Source organism: Lutjanus erythropterus, chromosome 24, assembly GCF_056507025.1.
Source record: "Lutjanus erythropterus isolate fLutEry1 chromosome 24, fLutEry1.hap2, whole genome shotgun sequence".
Taxonomy (NCBI): domain Eukaryota; kingdom Metazoa; phylum Chordata; class Actinopteri; order Lutjaniformes; family Lutjanidae; genus Lutjanus; species Lutjanus erythropterus.
The window spans coordinates 10,273,883-10,298,419 of NC_139340.1; the positions used below are offsets into that span (position 1 = coordinate 10,273,883).

The following is a 24,537-nucleotide window of genomic DNA, read 5'->3' on the forward strand; positions in this document are numbered from 1 at the left end:
CATACACAGAAAATGCCAAATCACAGTAGGCTGAGGGGCTCTTTATTGTTTTCAGGCCAAAGCTGCATTGTTTAGTGTCATCTCTTTTGAACACACCACTTCTTTGGTACTGTGTGGGGATTCATTTTTAACTCAAGATTAAAAAAAGTGAGGTCTGCACACACAAAGTCACCTCCACGCCAGTTTGTTTTGGACTGGATGTCTCTCCAATAAACCACTTGGATGACTGGTCCAACCAAAGACATTAGTCATGGGATAAACACAATTACATGCAAAGACAGATGGATAAATGTGGCTGCTCGTCCAATATGTGCTGGAGAAAGGTTGATATTCTGCATAACAAACATACTGAAGGTGACTTTTTAATCATAAGAAGATCTGTTTTGGGTGTTTTGGTTTATTTGACCTTGAGTTTTGGACTGAAAGCAACACCACTGTTGGACATCAGGACAAAGTTCAGGCGAGGACACTCTGATGCTGCACTGATACACCACTGACCAACTGTTCCCACAGAGTTGTGCCTTCATTACATGGAGCTATCTGATACACACACACACACACACACACCCAAAACACCCGCACAACTATGAAATTACCTCCCTGTTCACCTCAGCTCAGCCTCTTGCCACCTCCCCATTCTTTTCCTTAAGTTATATTAATTACACTCTAACAGGGTTATGTCAGTTCAAACTCATTTTAAGCTTGAGGGCTCACTACTCCTCTGTGGTAAAGGTGATGAACTCCCCTCTCATCTTCTCACTTTCAATTCTTTCTACTGAATTAACAGTTAAGCAGCCATGTGTTTGTTTGAATATATTTCTTATGCAGATTAGGTAATGTTTAAAATTATGCTGCAGATTTCCTTTCTCATTTCCTCCACACCTACATAGGCCTTTATAAACTATTCATGTTTAGTTTTTCTAAAAATGGCTTTAAAAATCTCTGAAATGTCTAGAAAAGTAACTCTAATTTTACTCCAAACACTTGATTCAGGTATATAACTGAATTGTATGAAGCACTTTTTTATTTATTATCTTGAAACAATCAATCGGTCAATCAATTATGTAATGCTTAAATACTTTATGGTTTGGTAGGTTAGAAACACTGTTTAAGTGCAAGTAAAGGTACTTAAGTAAAATATGGTAGATCTATTACCAGCAAAATCCACTATAAGTAAAGCTGCAACAACAGGAAGGTGGAAATGGATTACTCAAAAGAAAATTAATTTGCATTATTTATAAACTTTGATAATCGGCAATAATTTATTACACAAAAAATATGAAACATCTGGTGGTTCAAAGTTCTCAAATGTGAGAATATACATTGAGAATATATATCTAATATATTGTGACATCCCAACAAACAAAAAAAATAGCTAACTGTTAAAAAGTCTGCAGAATAACTGATAGAAAATAGTTTTTGCACCCCTATCCTTAAATATGAAAAGCAAATATACTAATTATCCCAAATGGCTCTGTGAAGTGTTTAATTGTGGAGCCCCCAAGGTCCTGAAAGTTGATTATTTTTTCATTATATGTGCACAAGTCACTATCTAATGCAGCAAAAATCTTTCAGAGCTTTGGGCGCCTGCTGCAAAAGTTTATAATTCTTATTAGTACACGGTGATTTCATGTAAATCACAGCAGACACAGCTTTGCACAGCTACAACATGAGCAGGCCTACTCTGCCACAATACTTGTGTGGAAATGCAGGGTTTTCAGTCTATAATAATACATAACATTTCATAAGTTCGGTCGAGGTAAAAGTAACTAAGCTTTTAAATCCATACAGTGGCAGCGCTCTATTATTTCATTACAGCGAGGCTATATTTCTTTGAAGGCTGTTAAAACTGCATTTTTTACACTCTGAGGAAACATAAATGATTGAACAAACAGGATTTGTGGAGTGTGTGCTCATAGGTGGTGCAGTAAGAGGAGTTCTAGTTTCAAGATACTGGAAATTTCATTAGATTCTATTTCCACTATCAATAATTAAGACAATGCAGCTCAATGTGCGCTTCATCACAGTGCCAGGGTGGCACACACACACATCGATCAGGCAGTGCGATTAAAATGCATTCGGTCAAGAAGCCCGTTCTCTGCCCTCTCTGCCTCACACACACATATACACACACACACACACACACACCAGTTTAACATCTGCTGACTGTTTGTGTCTGACAGTGATTGTGGGATGGTGGCATATGGGAATCTTGATAGCCCTCATTTGGAGAAACCGCTGCCAAGAGTAGCGCAGTCAAAATCATTTTAAATTGCAGCCGGAGCTTTTTTGCCCTGGCCTAATAGACATGGTGTGTGTATGTGTGTACATACAGTAGTTAGGTGTGTGTACGAGTGAGTGACACTGATGTGAGCTGAGCCCCCAGCAGCAGGGAGCTGTTGGTTAGCGCTGTACTGCTTGAGGGGTTACAGTGACATCTCCCTCCTTGTTTCCCTGCCTCTCTCTCACTGTCTTTCTGTCAAAAGCTCGGCAGGGAGCGTCTTCATCTTGGCACGGCTAATTGTCATCAAATCAACTTATCCGGGTCGCTCTCTGACCCTGCGTCCACATGTCAGCGCGTCTGAGTCAATCGCTGCCGCGCTATTACCGTCTCCTCTTTGACTTTTACATCAGAAGGTGAACAAAACGAGCGCTGCCCAAGCTGCACAGGGCAGGATGTCTAACAAGCCGCTCCATCTGCTGACTATCGAAAATGAGCTCAAGTTTACAGATAAATGCTGTTTACGGGCAAGAAAATATACAATAATTCCCTTAACTTGACCCTGAAGGGGCATGATTATTGGGGTGGAGACAATAAAAAAAATGTAACACTGTCATCACACTGTCATAACCATCTCAAGACACCTGTCCTAAACAAGAAGGAGGCTTAATAAGTGTTAATGCAAAGTGTGGTCTGGTTAATTAAGTCATTTTTAATGCCAAGTTGACATTGTCTGAGGTGCCCTCAATACGACAACTTGACATTATCAAACTTACAGAAGCTTTATGTTTTGACATTACATTATACTGTCATATGTGGTTGGTTTTGACACTGACTTAACATTGACCAAAACAAAAGTGTGTTTATTATGTACACCCCTTCAAATAACGTGTTCCCAAAAAAGTTAAATATGAGAATTGACCTTCTTTCAGAGGGTGGAAGGCTTATTTTTTTTGCCTTCCATTCTAGGGAAATGTGATCCCTTCCTCTTCTCCCTCGGGAACATTCAGTTGTACTAAGAGCTGTTTAACTCTCTAATCCAGGAGGGAGAGCGCTACTTTATCCCTCGGGATACAATATCATCAGTGGCAGCACACTGGCCTGGTGGTTTGAGAGTCCTGTAACCTCAAAGGTCACATGTCAAATCACTGCGACGCAGACATTTGTCCATCGATAGACATATCAATGAAAATGTCCACAAACTACATAACAAATCACTCATGTGCTCCATTACTGCAGCTGCAGAAAGCAAATACATCCCCTGCTTCTCTTCTCCAGATAAAATAAAGGTCCCGGTGTTATGTCATCGCTGTTATTAATTGGTTTACCGCGAATGACTGAAAATATTTTTAATCTAGCCTCACTGTTCACTCACCCCAAGCTCTAGAAGGTGTCACTCCCATGGCAGGGAAACTTCAGAGCTCAATTTGTTACCTGCTCAATACCTCTGCCTTGATCCATTACAACAAGACACTTTAGGAAAAAAAAGGCAGAAACAAATTATGTGATTAATCTTTTGATAGAATCAGTCAGGGGTCAAAAATCCATATGAGCGCGTCCCTACTCCCGTGTGCCATTGTGCAATTGCCTTGACTAAACTGATAGGAACTGTGGGTGTGATACAGTGATCCACTGCAGCCTGTCGAGGATGTGGAGGCAGCCAATACTGCCTGCACTAGAAAACCAGATAGACAAAATCAATGTGGAGAGAACACGATGAGAAGAATCCAGGCATTAACTCTTCACACGATATGTCAGTGCATAATGACTTTGAGCAGGACGTGATCACGTCGGCAAAATGAGAGTCTATCATTTACGGAGACGGTCCCTTAAATAGAAGATCAAATATTTGAGCCGCACGAACCACAAGGTCACTGCGTCCTATTCCAGCATCTGTTGCTAATGCACTTCCCGTTACTGAGTGTAAGTTGCATGGTACAGTTACTACGAGTCCACTAAATGATCAGGTGACAAGATACTCGAGTGCACTCACATTGAGCCAGGGATTTAATATCTTCAGTGGGGTTTCGGTTTCATTCTGAGATCATTCATTCATCTAAAATTAGTTTTAGCCAAATTACTTTTTAAACAAGGTGCCCTCTCCTAACTTCCCAAGTAGTGCAGTTATATTATTTTTATTGCAATACATGAATCTGAATAGAAACTGAGTGTGTATCTAAATACCTGTATCCTAAAAAGAGTGCCATTTTTAGGGACATTTCACATGCACTTTCAGCTTTTCACATGTCATTTAACACCATTTAGGCCATCACATTTTAGAATTTTTGGACATGGTAGACACACAAGTGTGGGTTTTGCCCTTAATAGGCTTTCTTTCTGGCCTCACACCAAACAACAATTTACTGTTGCAGCCAAATATCTAATGTCAGAATAAAATCATAAGAGTTGGTGCTCAGCCCCGTCACTGAGTCATTAAATGTAGGCTAGACTGTTGGCTAGAAAACACAATCTCCCTGTTTTCATTGTTAAAAATGGGTGGAAACTATAACAGAGTTAGCGTGGTACTTTATGACAGAGCAGCGAAATGCAGAAGTGAAGTGCATACTACTTAGGAGAAAGGGGGGAGGGCATTATGCATATATGGATGTAACATGACTTACAGTAAGTACATTCAAAGTCTCGTGTTTGTTTGACCCCAGCTCCTCCATGCGCAAACTCTCTCGCTCTTTATACTACGTCACCTGACATTTTTTGTCTCTTTGACATTTGCGTAAAATGACACATCATCTCTGCATAAGTGTGTACAGACTAGGGATGGAAAACGACAACACAGGTTTTGTCTACTATTTCTCTGGAGCTCACAGGTGAACAAAAGCAGCTGTTTTATTATTCTTTCTGTTAAAATTAGTTGTGCATCATGGATTGATGTTTCACATAACTAATGTGTCATTAGAATTATTTAAATAAAACTTACACTGAGAAAAACATGCAGTTTTATGTTATTAATTGTAAATTATAAATGATTAATCCATTGATTGTTACTGTGTACAGCTATCAGTTGCAAATGCATAAAAACTGCAACCCCAATACAGACTAAATGGTGTGAAATGACAAATCAAAAGTAAAAAAGGGATTGTGATAACACACAAAATGACTGAAGGCACTGGTTTGTTATCCATATGCCATTTGGTGAGACGAGGCTGGTGGAGATTTTACACACCGACAACTAAAAAAAATAAAGAGGATGAGTCAGAACAGAACAGAGCAGAGCAGAATACAAATAATTGAGTCATGTTAAACATTTGTCCTTGATTATGGGGCTCCTCTTTATATTCATGCCTCACTCTCCTGAAGTTGCTGGATTCAATACATTATCTTGCTATTTTTTTCCACGTTAGCTATTTCAGGTGTCACTTGTCTGCCAGCCTCCTGCAGAGGAGCATGTCAGTGGGGAAATTGCACACTTAGCCCTCTTTTGTTCCAATTTGTTTTTCCAATCAGAACAAATTGCTTGAGATGTGATTGTATTCACTAACGTCTTAGTATGATATCTGCCTTTGTAGTATTATTTTTACAGCTGGTAACAGGAAGAAGAAGCTTGCTCTCAGCGTGTTGCCCCAGTTAATAAAAAAGGTTCGATGTTGGAATCCTATTATGCCCACAAAGTAAAACATAATTGTACTTTTTGTTGGCTAGCTGCGTCAGATTTGTGACGGTGAGTGAGGAGATAATCTAAGGTCATGGAGCAAGTCCTCAGCAATTCATGGAATACAACAAAGCGCTGCATAGCAGTATTAACAGGAATAATCTGTCTGGAGCTTTGGGCGCCATGCGGTGTCACTGCAAAAGGTTATCTGGGAGATCATGGTGGGTGATGGAAGGCTCTGCGGACTCTGTCAAACAGCAAGCTGTGAGGGTGCCAGAAATACACTGTTTATCATTATGGATGTGGAAAAAAAGACTTGACAGATGGTGAAGCAAGCGAGAAACCACAAAGTAAAGTGACTTGATTGGACGTGTTGGAAAATAAAAGTTGACTTTTACAGAACTATGACTTTTTGGTCTCTTTGAAAACAGATGCCTCCATCTCAATTTTAATATGCTAAAAATATTTCAGCTCTTCTTCAACAACACTTAAAATACTTGTCGGACTTGCACCGTGCAATACATGTGCACATGTTTTATTTATTACATTTTTTTCAAAACATTTAATTTTGTCCTTAAATGGTTGTGAGAAGAAGTGAAATATCCACAAAAATGTTTCAAGAAAAAATATCCGTGTATGGGCTATCCAACTGTTGAGACTAGCAGTACAAAGTCATTTGCGATTTTGGGTTGTCGCTAAAACAATCACTGTGTCCTGCATTGATGACATATTTTCATAATTTACACTACAAAAGAAATGTGACCAAATGAGCCCCAGATCTTAAACTTGTATTTAGCGCTGTCCACTCTTGATCTGATTACTCAAAATGCATTTTAAAAACCAAGTGTAAAGATGGCAGGCTGTGTTCAGGATGGATCATTGAATACTCAGCCATCCACAACATGCTTTTTTTCCCCTTTAACATTTTAGACTAGATCCAAACATAATCAGACATAACATTAAAGTATATAAAGCATATCCACACGTATAAAGCTCATCTAATATTCTGAAACTGAACTGCCTAAACATAGGCTGACAAGAGAGCATGGCCTGTATACAAGCAAAAGCAATTACAACATCACTGAGATAAACTGTAAGTGCTCCTCTAGATGCTGAAACGAATCTGATTAAGAACATTGTAAAAGCTTGACAGGCTCCACTTCCTGTCACCCTTGTCTCAGTGCAGCACTGCAACTAAAGAACTTTTGTCAAATTGCCAGGGAATCAGCAATCCATAAATCTGTCTGCCCGCAGCAAAGAGAAATACAAAGACAATATGCGTCCTGGTGTGTCTCAGCTGGACAGAAAGTATGAGGACGACTCAAACGGACAAAGACAAATCAGAAGCTTTACCATCATGCATCATCTAATGCATCTGGTAGAGTGATATATTGATATTTTTTTTGCTATTTTTTAAAAAATCTAATTTTAGGAAAGCTGTTTAAAGAACATATCACAATGTGCATGAAATCTGAGTTTTAAAAGATTACTTTTTATGCAATCAAAACAGGATATGGAACTGCAGGATATGGTAAAAAAAAGAAATCATATTGAGATTATTTTGACAGCTATTGCAATTTATTACACAGCTTTGTTGATAATATATGCTGCTTGGTCAATTACTGTATTCCAACTGTATGTTAGAGACATTTCATTTTCCAATGTCACATACAGTCTTTTTGAGAAACAATGAAATATCACAAAAGCTAATATCTTGATGGTCAAGTGTATCGATATTTTCTTACACGTGTTGTACAAATAATGTCTGAGTCATGTGATTCAAAGGGTCAAACACTGCCTGTGTGACAGTGCCTGGACACGAAGATACTGTAATAACATCAACATATAAATGCCAATCATTAGGTGTGCCGTTATGGCTAGGAGGAGGATTGAAGCTCTCTGCATCTCTGGAGAAAAATCCAGACAAACAAAATATACCTTAATACTTTCATTTCACAAATACACCTGGATATGGACCAAATGTTAAACAATGCCCACATGAATGAAAACAATCAGGCCAGCACGTGATTGGATGAATGAGAGAGCCTGAGGGGGAAAAAAATTCATTCACATGTGGCTGTTCATTCACAGATGTGCTCATATCCAATCTGTGAATGAGAGTAAAGCAGGGATCATGGACTGAAATCACATACTGACACTGGGGGGGGGAGTGAATCGACATTTTTACCATAAACCTTTTAAGTGTACATGTGTGATATACTCTAGGATTTCTTGACATTTAAAAAAACCTACATAATCTGGGAAAATAATCTTCCTTGCTCACATGCAGCTCGTCATTTATCTCTCAGATCTCGGCTGGATGGATAGACCGTATCTCCCGTGCACACTGGGAGCTGTCTGGTGCACAGCTGTGCAAGGTGGGTGAGGGTAGGTGCTGGCCCCTCAATGAGACAAGAATGGTGAGAGACAAGGGGGATGGGAAGGCTGCAAAGCGAGGTGTTTGAGCCAGTGTAGGTTGGGGGAGGGGGCTGTCAGACTGTTTACAGTCTGTTTGTGGTAATACCATCACATAATGGCAGCGTGTGTGGGCTTAATCCATAGATCCAACATCAGAGTGACCTATATTTATTCACTGGCTGTGTGCCTGCAAAACAGGCTGTGAAATAGATTTTATTAATATAGTACAGGCTGAGGTTAAACTGGTTAATGTGGCTGATACTGGCAATCATAAAATATTGTATATCAGACGGTTATATGGCTGACTGCTGATACGATGTCAACAGCCATCAATTTCTTTAATCTTCTTTGCCCATCTTTATGTGTATGAATGCTTCAACTAAAAATCTACAACTGAAAGCTTGGAATTCTGTAGAAAAGATGAATACAGTGGAAACAGTGGAATTGCAGTTAAGTCCACATCTGTAACTGTAAAGAATGACCTGACAGGAAAACAATGGAAAGGGGATGGCCCCCCAAAGAATGGATTATTGATCCAAATGACCTTGTTAGAAAGCAAAAGCGGGGTTTCATGAAATTCAAAGCAAACAGGTGAAAGATATCACATCATTTATCTGTCTGAGGACTTTTTTTTCCCCTAATTTATAGCCTGGTAGATGCAGCATTTCTATTGAGTCTGCAAGATAATAAATCTTTTTTTGCTTTGATAAAACATCTTTCTTTGATACAGATCCCCACAAATATCACACCATAATAATTTTAATATGCTTTTCAATGAAAACAACAATATGGAGGCAATTATTATCATTCCCTCTAATATTGCAAATAATATTTTAACAACACAGCATAGCTGATCAAGACAAAATAATTGATCACTGAGTCTCTTTCCAAGGACGTCAAATACATTTTGGGTTGGTTAAATGTCCCAAGTACAACAAAATAATGAGAAAACAAGGAAATACAAGCAGAGGGCAGAGTCTCTGCAGACACAGACACCATCACAAACTTCTAGTGGGTCATAAGTGATGATTAAAAGGGATTATGTTTGTATGAGTCTCTTTTTTTGGGGGGAAAATATTCAAATCCAATTGTGGATTTAGAGAGTCGTGACACCCTTAATCACCAAGTCATATTCCTCTGCATTAGCTGTACTTGACTTCATTTTCAGGATTGTGTGACTGGGTCCCAGAAGTCTGTTCTGTTCTCCAGCTTTGAGCCCAATAGGCAGACATGCCAGGATGAGTTGCAATGATATATCATGGCTCTTTCAATGGTTGCCAGGACAACACTATGCTGTACTGCACAGAGACCTTTTTTATACAGGGATGGGAACATGAGGGTGTGACAGACAGGAGGAAATACATCTGAATAGTTTAAAAATGCACTATGGTGATGGTGAGGTACTACTTTACATCCCTCCACTTTGTCTGTTTCTCAAGTGTATAATTGCAACAAGCAATACTAGCAAATAGAGTAACTACAAATCTGCTTTTCTCGTAAATGACCAGACTGTAATCCTGGAGCCTCTTCCTCTCGATGGCCGCCTGGAGAAGCCATCAAGGAGGCTCGTTATTAATGAGATCCACTGTGAGGTATGAACGCTGAGGAAATCGAAGCCTTTGCTGCAACACGAATCTGTCCATGTCACTTTAGATTGAGAGTGGGGGTCTTGCTCATTACGCTGCTTTCTCTCAGGCTCATGAGGACTGATGAGAGGGAGCAGGACAGCTGCATGCGAAGTCACACACCATTTGCAAAGCCTTTATTTATTTGATTATTTCTGCGTTTAGTCTACTACCAATTTTATATGGTGGTTGATTGAGAATAATTGTACACATCTGCGTATTAAAAAGAGGTTTCTACAGAGAGACAGACAGGGTGTTGGAGGTAGAATTAGGGCCATCCATAATTGAAGCAGCTCCTGGACTGGATTCAAGAGGGCGTCCCACAATGGAGGAAGCCATCTGATATTCAGCTTCACCTGATTTCTGTCTCTCCCTGACACCTTCATTTACACTCTCTTGCCTGCTCACCCTCGTCATCCCTCACAGTCGCACAAAATGTCAAACTTAGTTTAGGATAACTGCTCCTGCTCCCATCCCCACACTCCCTCTGTCTCATTTATGTGTCTAATTTCGTCTTGGTGTGGCCCTCACTCTCTCCCCTCGACTGCATCTGCTCCTCTCCTTTATTTCCCTCTATCTTGCCTCATGCATATGCCTTTCACAGACACAAGCTGTCCACTGCAAGCTCTCAAACACAGCTGAACCTGAGAATGTGAAAGAGACTGCAGGCGAAACAGAATAAGAGCTTATCTTGTTTGCACAGCAGCGAATGTGCAAGAATTGGTTGAACTTGGTTTCCATTCCAGAGTCACACGATCAAACTCACGCCTCAAATAACCCAAGAGGTATCATCATCAGTCATCATGTCCGCCATCTTCCACGGGCTACAGACCCTCATTCACCAGTTGTTCTTGAGAGTGGTCGACTGTTTTTTCAGTGGCGAAGCCAGTATTTCTAGAGCAGGGCGGCCGACGGCAGATGTATAATGCAGATATCAAAACAAAGAAAAGTCATGTATAATTCCATTGTTCAATGCACACTATAATCTATTATACATCTTACTTCAGCCAGTAACCTGTTGTTTTAGATGGATTTTTTTTTTATTAATTAATGAAATAGAAAAATACACTGGGTTATGCTGTAGATTTCAGAACATGACTGGAGTCTAGGGTGAAGTATGTCAGACGCAATGTCATTTAACTGCATTCTTGTATACATTATAACACAATACGTGTTTAACACAAGCCTTTTGTAAGACTATTTGCTGTCATGTAGGATGGGAGAAATGAGTTTACATTAAGAGGAGATGATGGTGACTGAGGAGATGAAGGCAAACATCTCCACAGCGGGGTTCATGAGATTTGTAGTACAGACTTCCAAACTAATTTTTGCACCAGCTTCTCAAAAAACACATAAGAGGGAATGCTAACATTGTTACACTGACAAGGCTGCCTGCTGGTCTCTACGGTTAATCTACCCGTTCATAACAACTGTACAAGAAAAAAATGCCAAACATTGACATTTTTATTGTCTTATATGGCTATACACTGTATATTTTTGTGTTTTAGTCTGTTAGATGGACAAAAGATGGACAGAAACTATTAAGAAAATAATCTTCAACCTTGATGAAGCTGCAGCCTTAGTCAAGATTTAGTAATACCTAAAATGTTATGTCAAATTAAAGTTAAAATATGTTAAAGAGAACGCAAAATCCACATGGTGAGGTTTCCATTATGCACATGATTTTTAAAGTGTAACTAAGTGGCCAGACTGAGGTATTCTTATAGCTTTTACTTTTCATTTTAAAGGCAAGGTAAAAAGTCTCTAATCTCAGAGAGCATCACTGAAGCACAACCAACTTTAATCTATTTATAGCGTGACATTTTCAGTCTCATTTGCTATTTGCAAGTGAGAGCTTTTACCATGTACTGAGCTTATGGATTTCTTGATACACCAAGGACCCTGAGAGTCGGCTCTTTAGTATGGAGAGCAAAACACTGAGATTATTCTAATCACTGAATGAAGAGGCACATAGAGCAACTCTTACTGAGTAAATTTGTGCTGCCTTTTTATTCACGGATTTTTAGGCAGTCTTTAAGAAAAGGAGATTTAAATGCTTAATCTCTAACTTCTGCAATTTATCCGCAGCACTGAATTAATTAATTAATTAACAAATAAAAGACCACAGACTAAGACAACTGTAGTGTTAGCAGTAGCTACTAAGTGCAGTGCATTGTTTAATGTAAGATCTGAAACAGGTGCTGCTTCTAGCTTTGCTTTATATTTGCATTTGTTTTAGATGGGAAGAGATCATCTCATTTTACAAATCCAATTTCTCACTACTTTACTGTCTAATTACAATGTGAAGCATTAGCATTTAAATGGACCACATGGCTATCTTTTACAAAACCCTGCCAGGAGGAAACGGACCTAAATGCAAAGTCTTGGCGACGTCCCAGCATTTACTGTACTGCTACATAATGGAGCGACTTTGTCAAGGGCTAATTGAATGGAAAACTAATAGGTTTTAGGTCTTTTCCTTTTGCTCTCACCTGCAGGTTGAACAAAATGTGCTCTACGTGACAGTCGCTCGGTAATTTCTGACTTTTTAATGACATCCTTGGCTCTAACCCGCTGTGTTAGAGAAAGTGATCTCCCCTCATTGTGTGACCTAATATGAAGGTGATCTGAAATGTTTTTACTGCTGTGATTTGTGATTTGAGAAGCCACTGAGAGGGAAAAAAATCCCTTTTCTTAAGTAAAATTGACACAGAGAGGGGAGATGTATTTTTTAGATCAGTGGGTCTCATTTCTCAGTGGAGTCAGTAGCACAAGTTTTCAGATTAATTATTTTGAATGATCATGATTTATTACACAGCTTTGATAACTGCCTGATTCTGAATGGTCATTTACATCATGCTAGTCTGTTATTTCTGAATAGCAGAGCGATGCTTTGAATAACACACCGTTGCTATGTGTAACAGACTGTTGCTATGAATAACACGCCGTTGCTATGGACGCAGTTTGGATCATAAACTCTGGAGGAGCAAGAAAATCATTTTTAAATCAATAAAATCATTTTTAAAGCGCGTTAGCGGAGACCAATCAATCAATACAATAGTTTTTAAATGAATATTTTGTGTCAAATTATTAATTTTTTTAAAGTAGCTGCGTAATAAGTGAAACAATGTACAGTGAGCAGGTCATTATTGCAAAATAAACCCTGACAGGGTGTACATATATATATAAATCTTCACCCACTATTCAGGCACACGTCACCCACATGTCACCAATCATCAATACATGTCTTGTATCTTTCTAATACATTCCTCTTGTGTTGTTCTATCTCATAACTAAGAAGAAAATAGACTACGTATTCAAAGGGACATTGCCGGCATATTTTAGTGTTCTTGGGTGGGAAAAAATTGAGAACCTTTGTATTAGAGGAACTCCAACACCAGCAAGGTGCTCTGTGTTTAGTACAAAAGAGATTGGAAACAAGTGGAATCATTGTTATGTACATACGCCTGCAACAGTAAATAGCACTTTTAAGATTCTGTGATAACATTATCATATTACAGATTATATATCTGCGAAGTGATGGGCTATACACACACATATCCAATCTAAGTCCGTTCGTCCTCTGGCTGTTTTGTTTACTTATGCTTTATGAATCAATTAATCTGTCCGGCACACATTTAGTTGACAGAGTTTCTGCTTTGATGTGATTATAATTGTGTGAAATTCATCTGTCATCGTCTGTCTCAAATACACCTCACATAGTACATCCACAAAACACACACACTGTGCGTACACACACACCACCAGTCTGCCTGTCTTACACACACTACATTATGCATAATGACTACTGCAGTATCCTCTCTTTCTCTCACACAGGCACAGGTTTGTGTTTTTCCATCAGTTACGAATGGAAACAAAGACTGAAATGCATAAATATGTGGGATGGTGAAAGCGAAGAGCAAAGCAAAACAGCACTGATGCCTCACTCTGTCTTTAAAGGTACTGGATTGAGATGAGAACAGGCACTGGTCAGAGAATATACCAAGGTTAATTATCAAAAACAGAATTCAGTCATGTTCGAGGTGAATAATATCAGTACGGGATAACATTTACAGGTTACCCTGCGGTTCTCCAAGCAAAATAAAAGACTTCTTAAGACCTTTTTGATACAACTTAGAATAAAATGTAATGCCAACTTCACAGCCATACCTGCAAAAGTAATAAAGATATAATAGAAATGGTTATAGACTTTAAGACCTGCAAAATTACTTACAAAGTACTTGAAATTTATTAAACATTTCATTATAATACTGACAGTCATAGTGCCTGGAATAGGCAATGCTTTTTAACCCTGACTGAAGGAAAATGGTGGCTAGAGCTACAACAATCTCAATTAAGTGATTAGTAAATTTAAAAGAAATCTATAGGATCATGATTATGTTATTTGATCCCACAGACACTCAACAAATGAGCCAAGATAGCCTGATATTGTCGTTTGCCAGAATTTAAGATTACACAAAGGCATTCATTAGTTTCTGACTCTGGGAAAGTGTGAAACACAGTGAAATTCCCTCAAACTACTGAATCTCTGAACTACCACTGTAACCAAATCATACATTTCAGGCTGTTCTCCATGATTTTCTTCCGATAACTGATGTCATAACATCTGGATTAAGTGTAAAAAATAATATACAGATAAATTGATAATGAACACAGTGTTTCCCCTGTCCTAGTCCTCAGAGCTCACTGCCCTGCATGTTTTAGATGCATAGATGCAGCCCTACTGATAAAAGTCTAAATAGCCTCCACAATAATCAACTTTGAGAATAGCCAGCCTGTCCTGAGTTTCAGCAAATGCTCTTGGAGCAAGTGCAGTAAACAGCTCAGCATCTTAAATGTCAAGCACAGGGCTTTGCAGTAAACTTTTGCCACTTTAATGACAGCCACTTCCCCTATAGAGGTCATCGAGATATGTGCACCGGAAGGCAAAAGGACCAGCGGCTGTGCGAGGGCACAAATCATAAAGCATTAAGAATGTGCCAGAGATTGTGCTGACGAGCAAAATCTCCTTCACGGACTGTAGAGGACAGCGAGCGATGCGTTTATGCAGACCCTGGGTCACAGGATTAAAAAGGAGAAGATTGCCTCGCAGAAACCCCAGTGGTCCACCGCGAGGAGAGCAATCAGCTTGCTGCAATGACATTTCCCCTGGAATTCCAATACAGGAGACAACAGAGATAGGGTCTGAGAGCTGCGAGCATGTGTGTGTGTGTGTGTTGGATAGAAGAAGGGACAGAAGTAGTTGCATTGATTCATTCATTCGTTCCTACGATGTTTACATCACAGTATTGCTCAAAATAAGACAGCTAGTACTCCTTTAGTCTTATTGTGGTTGTTTTTCACTATGCCCACTGTTATGTTTTCAAAGATTTACTCTGTTTTTCCCACTGGAGCTGCCTGCCTCTCCATATTTTGATCACATTAAAGTTCATAAACGCGCTCTGAGAAATAAGGGTGTTCCAAAAGGGCTCTTCCTGAAGGGCTGAGGTTCTACCATTTGCTCATGATGAACCTCTTTTTTATATAAAAGTGTCTGGAAAGAATGCCGACAGTGTTCTGAGTGGAACCGTAACACCGTATAAGGGTTCTCTATAGAATCTCTCATCTCAGGGGGTTCTGGGTCAAACCTTTCACAAATGGTTCTAGGTATAACCCTTTATGTTGGGTTCTAAGTAGAACTATGTAAGGTTTCCAAAAAAAACCTACACCACAAACCAAAAAGGGTTCTCCTTCAGGGACAAGCCAAAGTACCCTTTATGGTTCTAGTTAGCATCTTAACGCGTGTGAGTGTGGTTACACCTAGTAGAAGTGTTTCATCGACAATGACACACCGGGGTTTTAAAAACACATAAACGTAACACTTCACAGTCACTGGATTACAAGGTTATGAACTATGGACTCATACGATCATGTCAAAGGATGATCTGAGTCTGATCAACTGCACAGCCACACTTGCTTATTATAAAGAGGAGATTATAAGAGCAGTCTGCCTTGTTGAAACAGGTGTACGACCTTCCCTGGAGAAGCTCTGAGTCAGGTGAGAGGAAAACACTGAGGTAATTAGAGGCACAGCATACAGAATGGTAATGAGGCCTTTTCCCCCGCTGCAGGGTCCGACAGTCAGAAGCCCTCCAGTTCTTTTTATTCAAGTCTCCCGTGGGCCAGCCGGAGAAGACAGGGCGTTCGGCCGTCATTGATTTCCCCTCTCCAATGCACCGGTTTTGAAGATCAATGCAACATGAAGGTATTTGTGTCCTCATTAAAGCTGTTTGCTCAGCGGATCGATGCAGACTGAACCCCAGCTTGGCTTGGCTGACAATACGCCGGCCTAGAGAGGCATCAAACCTGTTTACGGCCAACGTTAAAGTACTTAAATCCTTTACCTCGCTAATAGCACAGTATAAAAATACTTCAATATGAGCAAATGTCCTCCATTCAAAACTTAAGTTAACTAAAAGCATTATTTGTATACACTATCTACTATGAAAATTAACCACTAACTATACATTTAACCATGCATCATGAAGCTTTGTTCTCTTATGTTTTATAGCCTTCAAAGAACATTTTTGCTTGCTTAATTAGTTCTACAAATATTCCCACAAGGTTAATTCATAGCGTTATCTTGTGGTTACGCAATACTTTTCATTAATAGGGGTTCTCATTAATGGCTTCTCTGTGTAGGGCTGCCCCGAAAAAATTGATAATCTGAATCCCTGACGGACTCATATTTTATCAGTCAAATCTCTGCTCTTTTGCTTTTTTTTTTTGTTGTTGTGTCAGAGCAATGTAGGAGCAACAGCACATCAGACTGAAAACTTTACAGACAGAGTCTCAAAATGACCACAAACCACAAATCTAACTATGATGGAAGCAAAGACAGCTGATAGAAACAGCGTGACACTGGACAGCATGAGACAAGGCTGCATGACTCCAGATTATTGGCCTGGTCAGTTATCAGATCCAGTATTCAATTTTTTTTTTATTTTTTTGTCTTTCATTTTTAATTTTTTTATCCACTTGCCAATAAAATAAATTAATGTTGAAATACTGCTTTGGCTCTGTGTTTGTTTTCCTTTCTCTGTGTAGTCAGCAGGGTTTGCAGACGGGAAAAGGAACATATTCTCACACCTATTTTAGTCTTCAACAGAAAAATTCAACCACTTTATGAATTGAAGTTTCTCTCTTTCACCAAACTTACAACACACGACAGAGGGGAAACAAAAGAAAAGTCACAAGCCATTTTAGTCTTTCCACTGTTATAACAGTCACAAACTCTGGTTTGGTCAAAATAAGACAATAAAAAGTTCATTGTGAAATAGTCTTGCTCTAGTTTTGTGTCATTCTTAACTTTGACACAAAGATTTTCATTTTTACTGCAAATTTCTTGATTACAAATAATTGCCATCAGTATTGGCCCTCAAACAGTCTTATCATTCAAGCCCTATAGTCTGTTGGCTGCTCTGATGGTTTCTGCTTCTGCCAGATGGTGGTATAACCTCGACTACTGCTGTCCACTGTGATTAACTCTTCATGCGTCAGTAGTCCAGCAGGAGAGACGCTTCGTGGTGAGCCAGAATTTTACAATGCACACTTTTACTTTCACTGACTGTGCGGAAGTCTGCTGTTTTCACATCACGGATGACAAAGAGAAGCACTGAAACATGCAGTAAGCTAAAAAAAAATGAGACTCACGTAATCCGAAACAAGTTAAGTGTGAGTTTAATGCTGAACTAAAAATTCAGGAAAAAACAATAGTTGAATTTTTGTATTGAAAAGCCAAATCTGATTCAACTGACAGTGCTATAGCCCTACATGCATGGTGATTTTTAAACACACCTCCAAAGAACATCTGGAGAAAAATTCTTGATATATAAGATTATAAATTACTGGTATGTCAAAGGAACTTTCTAACCCACTTAACTGAATCGCAATCTATAATGTTACTAATTGTACAAGACGTAAATTGGTACTTGAGCAAATATTCTTGGATAATTTCCACCTCTTTTGAGGCAAACATGTAATACTGCAACGCCAATCACAGGGGCAATGTCTCATCTCTACCACAGGGAAACTGTAGTATACATGACACAGACTGAGCACCTTGTGGTGCTTTTTCAGGCTGGTCAAAGTTCAGCTGAAAACAATATAAAACAAAGCTATGGGTTGCATATTGACAGTCTCAAGGGGCACAGGCTAGAGCCCCCTCAAAAAATAAGCTGACACCTCTCTCTGCCTATTCCCTCAAGCATTTTTCTGCAACTTTATCTTTCAACCTTTGACCCCACACATCTGTGTCTCCAAGGATACTATCATTTGTAACGGTTCTGTAAGCTGTCTTCAACCTAATCTAAGGCACTTTCTCCCTCTGGGCTTTCTCATATGTGGCTATGAATGAACACAAACACACACAGGCAAGTCATCAGCATCACTGATCCCGAGCTCCTATCACACATCACACGTCAAAACAAAACCTCCTGACAGCAACTTGTCTCATTATCCATGGGAAAATCCATGTGTTTGTAAGGAGAGATATACTTTAACCTCTCTACGTCAGGAGCCTTATGTTTCTCCTACAGCGCTCATGAGTACCCAGCTGCAAACTTATCTGGTGAGAACATGCCGAAACTGAGCTTTAGAGGAGTTTTGTGCAAGCAGTTTAGTCAGCCATTTTTGTTTAATGTTTTTGCAAAATAAATATATTTAGGATGTTATATAGGAGGGGTTAAAAAGTTTTACAAAGATTTAATTGATGTTTTTATCGCACAGCCACCTTTACAAATTGTTGTCAAGTCTTTTGTCCAGATACATTGACACAGAAACTAGTGGTCGACCGATTAACTACACTTAAATGTTCCAGGAGTGTGGATACATTTCGTCAACTGCCAAAAGTGGAAAGATAATCACACCTGAGGACAAAGCAAGTCCCTTGCTTAATAAGTATTAAGTGTATTTTATTGTTCAGCTAAGCTTTCAGCTCTAAAGCAATAATCAAGTACATTCAACCTGTTTAGCAACTTTTGCAAAGTTATGGAAAAACGCTGAACCCTGCAGGCTCAGCTTGAGTGCAGCTGATTAATTTTTATTTCATTAAAAATAAGTCACATACTGCAGCATTAACAGTCACTGAGGAGAAAACACAATAAAATGGTGGCCTTAAACAACAAACAATAACAATACCCAGAGCAAAACACATGGGTGATCCCCATGTTGGTCTTATAAAACTATTAATCCTCATTTGTGCCGTAGTGAAACCTCACCAGTCCTTAAGCGTTATGCAAGGAGGCTTAATCATCTGAATACATATGTCATTGTTAGAGGTCACCACATGAACTCTCCCTGAACCAGCAACATGCATGCGACTGCTTTAAACTTTCACTCTGAAGCTCGCCTTGTAACTCATCAAAAAACAATACCAGCTGTCATGCCAAGTCATGATCTCCATGCAGTATTCATAAGCAGCATATGCACGCCAGTAGACAATGGATGCAGTCAGTCACAGGCAATTCTCAGCTCTGTGAATACGAGCGGGATTTTAAAGGGATACTTTGGATTATTTGAAGTGGGGTTGTATGAAGTATTATCAATAGTCGGTGTATAAGCTACAGTAGATGCCGTCAGCAAGGCCTCAGTTTGGTAGCACAGAGGCTAAGCAATGAAGTGCTGTGGACAGGATCCGCAAGAAAAGATATCTGAGACGCATAAAAAGGCCCACCTAAAAAAAAAAATCAATATCAGTTTAAGTGTTTGGTATATTTAGAATAGTTTACCATTTTACGACAGCCTTTTCTTATGGGAAACCGCTGTTACATATGACACTCTCTCCAAACCAAACTTTATGGGTAAAATCAGCAATTTTACCTTGTGTGCACAGGAGTTGTTGGTCTTACTGTGGCCTCAATGTTTTAGCTTGTTTGTGTTATTATGTGACTTAAAAACTGCATGAATTCACTTTAGTCACACAATAACACAAACTAAAGCACTGAGGCAGCAGTAGACCAACACCTCCTGTATCATGAGAGGTAATTTACTGATTTCACCCATGGACTTTGGTTGGTTTGGAGTAGGGACATTAATGTTTAATCATTTGTTGATTAAAATTTTATGAAACGATAAAGTATATTTTGGAAACCACATTGTGAGCTCAAAGGTTTTCAGGCGGACAAGAGAAACTGTTTTGACAGGAGCCTTACTGTTTTATTGTTCAAATTGTTTGTGCTTCATTCATTAATTTTTCACATAGCCAATGTGCTGCTAGAAATGTTTGAATAAAACGTAAACAGAGAAAAAGATGTGCATTTTGTATCGTGATAATCCTATCTTGATTAATCAATGATGGTTAACATGTTCAACTCATGTCCAATCGGTTACAGAAAATGCACAAAAATTGCAACCCTAGTTTGAGAGAAAGTGATCTTTGTCTTATAAAACAGGTGTACCACATCTGAAAAGTCTGTCTAACAGTAAGGTAGAGTTCTGAAAATATTCTATTGTAGCTAACACACTAAGTATCGATAAGGGTTAGGGTTCACTTCAAATAAACCCATAAAAAAGAATCCAAACTATCCCTTTAAAATGCTGAAAGTAGCTACATGAAAGCAGAGAGGCATCTGTGTACAGTACTATACTGTACAGCAACTACTGTATGCTATTTTTCTGGAGATGATGAGAGCAGAAGCACCTCACCATCTCCACGTTATTCTTTGGGGAAGTGAGCTACATCCTTGCGAGGGTGCCCTATCCAGCGCAGGCTAATGAACATCTTTCACAGCCACCCAGCGAAGCCTGCCTGCATCATTTCAAAACTGGACTTCACAGCAAAAGGAAACCTTCACAGCTGCTCTTCTCCCCCCTCAGGGTTCTAAATGGGTGCACTCAGTGATTTGCTGCTGCAAAATGCTCCAGATAGAGCCGACTCAGAACTAAAAATTGCCCGCTGTGTACCTAGAGTGTTAGACATTGTAAAAGTCACCTTTCACACATTTATCCCACATTGACGCAGCTTGCATTACCACTGCACAGTGCACGTGGGTCTGCCTGGTGCAGCACAATGTAACACAAATCTTGAGTGTTTTTACTTTAAGTACTCTTTAGAGTTCCTACACATTTCCAACGTCAAACTCAAGCACCTTTCAAGCATTTTCAAGGTGCATTTTCAAGCTTTTCCGACACCTTACAGTTATGGTAAATCATTATTATTTATGTAGATATACTCAAAATTTCCTCATTGCATTAAATCTGATGTTATTGTGCTTTAAACAACCAAAATTAGACATCCTATACAACCAGGCTGATTTCTGGCTTACTTATGTTTTTATCTAACAGCGATCTATTCAATCAGGTAGCGATTTATTATGAATGTAATGCAATTGCAGTCTCAAGCAGTTTACTACAATACTACATTCAAGGATTTCCAGCACCTGACATTTGGAGACAGAGTAAAAGAGTTCCAGCTGCTCATCCGGAGTGCATTTCAAAGTCAGACACCTACAAGAGCATGTCATGTGTTCTACACCCCACCTGAGCCCATATGAGACAGCCCTCACACAACACTCACCATCCTTGCGGTGGTAGGTGATCTCCACCTTGCGCTCCTCGGAGCCCAGCAGCGCCTGGGCCACCTGGGCCACGGCATGCCGGTTGGTGAACTCGCCGTGCAGGAAGTCGCAAGTGCACGGCTTCTGCATGACGTCCGGCCGGGAGAAGCCTGTCATCTCACAGAAGCCATCATTACAGTAGATAATAGCGCAGTTCTGCACCCGGGCATTGGCTATGATGAATTTCTTATCTGTGGAGGGGTAACAGAGAGATATGAAGAGGGAGAATTTGATCATGAGCAGAATATAAAATTACTGTAGTGAATCACACGTGGATTTATCAATAAAAGCAGTAAATACATTAACAGAAATATGAAAAAATGGAAACATTTCACAAAAATATAAACACGTAGGAAGGTGTAATAGGTTTACATGGGATTATCCTCCATTAGATTCTTTAATATACAGTAGGTGCTTGTTCCAGTGAATAAAAAATTTAACTCCTTCAGCAGCAGGCTGGATGCTTTATACCTGCTATTGCACTTTCTATGATTGCCTTCAATTTAACATTTTATTAAACATATAAGAATGCAAGTAGGACTGCAACTATTAATCAGTTATTATGTTATATTAAATTAATTACCTGATAATTGATTAACCAGTTTGAGTCATTTTTTAAAGAAATAAAGTCATAATTCTCTTATCCCAGCTTCTCAGATGTGAATATTTTCTGGTTTCTTCACTCCTCAATGACAGTAAAATGACTTTCTTTGTGTTATGGACAAAAAAAAAAATAAAAATTCACAATTATTTTTACAGTTCATAGACCAAACAACTAATTGATTAATCTGGAAAATAATGGATGGCTAACTGAACAACAAAAATAACAGTTTCAACCCTGAATGCATGGAAAACCAGTTTCCCACATTTCCAGCTATAAAAGCAGATTTATAGCACAAGAAGTGATGCTTTATTCAATAGGCCTGCTCCAGCATGGTGTGCAGCAACACAGCTCTGCAAATAATCCACGAAAACTAAACACAAATGGAGGACTTAATAAAGGCAATGAATGTATTTTGTGGATGTGATCTCAAACTAATGAAATCCCATAATCCTTTTTTGTCACATGCAGCTTTTTAAACTACAATCTGCACTGGAGCAGGTGAGTAGAGCACCACAGGACTATAAAAACAAACCGGGTGTTAAGGAAGCAGGATAATTAACTTATAATGACTTTTCATGGACCCCTGTTTATGAAAATCAGTGGAAAAATAGAACAGAATTAGTTCACTGCGTCTGCATCACAAGCCTTGTTATAAAAGAGGAGGCCTATTAGGCGATTTCCTAATTGTTCAGAGGATGCAGCAGGACAGACACAAAAGGCAGGCAGCACAACACAACGCACCCACACAGCTCAGTGGACACTAGGGAAAGGCACTCACTTTGTCCTTCGAATTTCCGAATAATTACTCCCAGAAATGTGTTTTGTGGCGCAACATGACCCCTCCGGACAGGCATGGTTCCCCTCCAAAAATATAGAAGATAAAAAATCTTTGGCTGTCCAAGTGAGAGCAAGCCGGTCCCCCAAAACGCCTTCCGTCAAGTTCTAGCGGGTGACAACCGAAGCCAGAGGGGCTCCCCGTTTTCTTTGTCACCAGTCAGTCATCCTCGTAAGAAAATCTCCCCCCTCTGCTTTATTTTTTTCTCCCCCCGACCCCCCGTGTTTCCCTTATTTCAACTCCGACGCGTCCCCGGTTGAGCGCATCGCAGCAGAGGCTTCCCTGCGCTCCTCGCCGATGTGAAGCTGGAAAGAAAGGAGTCGGTAAACCGCAGTTTAACCAACATTTCACCGTCGCTCCTCGAAAGCGCCGTGCGCGTTTTGTGTCGGTGCCGGCGCGTCAGTGGATGTGCCGTGCGTGTGTGCGCGTCGGGGTCTATTGTTGTGAAGGGAAGACTGATGGTCTCTGAGGCCAATGGCTGAGAGGCTGACAGAGCAACACCGACACACTGCGAAGGGAAAAACCCACATGGATGCGTAGACAAAGCGGCAGACTGACGGAGAGATAGTAGAGGCAGGGCTGCATGGTAACGGATTACTGTAACGCGTTACAGTAATACAGTAGCTTCATACTCCCTGGTTTGTTTCATGATCGACCTTACAGTTAGCAGAATAAACAATATTACATTGTTTCTTAATTTTCAGACGTATTACATGAAATTATAAAAAAATATTCCATTGTACATTTCTAGCCTTATTTATATGCAAGCCCATTTCTGCCAAAAAAAAATACATCAACATCCCCATGGTAATGATAATTATGAGATAAAAAAGTCACTGTCTTAAGATAAACTCGAAATTATGCTATAAAAAGTGAAAATTATGCTATAAAAAGTCAAGATAACATAAAAAGGCAAAATTATGAAACTGGCATTATTAGTTAAAAGGTCATAATTATGAGATAAGTCGAAATGAGGAGATAGAAAGTCATAATTATTTAGGTTAAAGATGAAAAGTCATAATCATGAAAAAGGTGAAAAATATGAGATAAAAAACTCAAAATAATGAGATAAAAAGTCAATATGGGCTAAAACGTCTTAATTATAAGGGTTGGAACTGGTTTAAAAATCATAATTATGAAATAAAATTGAAATTATGAGATGGACAGTCAAAGATTATGAGTTTAAAAGTCATAATTATACAATAAAAAGTCAAACCTATGAATTAAAAATTGCCATTATGAGTTAATTATCAGACAGAGTCAAAATTATGAGATAGGAAGTCATAACCACGTGATAAAAACTCAGCATTATTAGATAAAAAGTCAAAATTATGAGTTAGAAAGTTGGAATTATGAGTTTTAAAAGTCATAATAATGGGGTAAAGACTTACCAAGGGGATATTTTTTTTTACTTTTGCTGGCAGAAATGAGCTTCCATATAATGAATGCCATACAGCGGCTAAAAATAAGTTAACTTAATGTTAGCTTAGTGTTAGCGTAACGTTTCCTGCTCAAAGTGAAGACTTACGACGACTTTATGATGGAGACTGCAGCACAATTCAACCAAAAAAAGGCAATAAATCACGACAGCGACTAATGAAATATTACTGCA

At 39.2% G+C, this 24,537-nt stretch overlaps 1 protein-coding gene across 2 annotated transcripts in view; it reads right to left on the reverse strand.

Annotated features, from left to right (window-relative positions):
- LOC146304731 (voltage-gated inwardly rectifying potassium channel KCNH7-like) overlaps positions 1-23,116 on the reverse strand; it is an 85,205-nt gene extending 62,089 nt beyond the window's left edge. For both annotated transcript variants that reach the window (XM_084713444.1, XM_084713443.1), the window contains exons 1-2: positions 22,869-23,116; positions 21,447-21,677 (exon numbers count right to left, since the gene is read on the reverse strand). In XM_084713444.1, coding sequence (XP_084569570.1) covers positions 21,447-21,677; positions 22,869-22,944 — 307 coding nt within the window. In that variant the 5' untranslated portion in view covers positions 22,945-23,116. The remainder of the gene's footprint in view (positions 1-21,446; positions 21,678-22,868) is intronic.
- Positions 23,117-24,537: the final 1,421 nt, after the last annotated feature.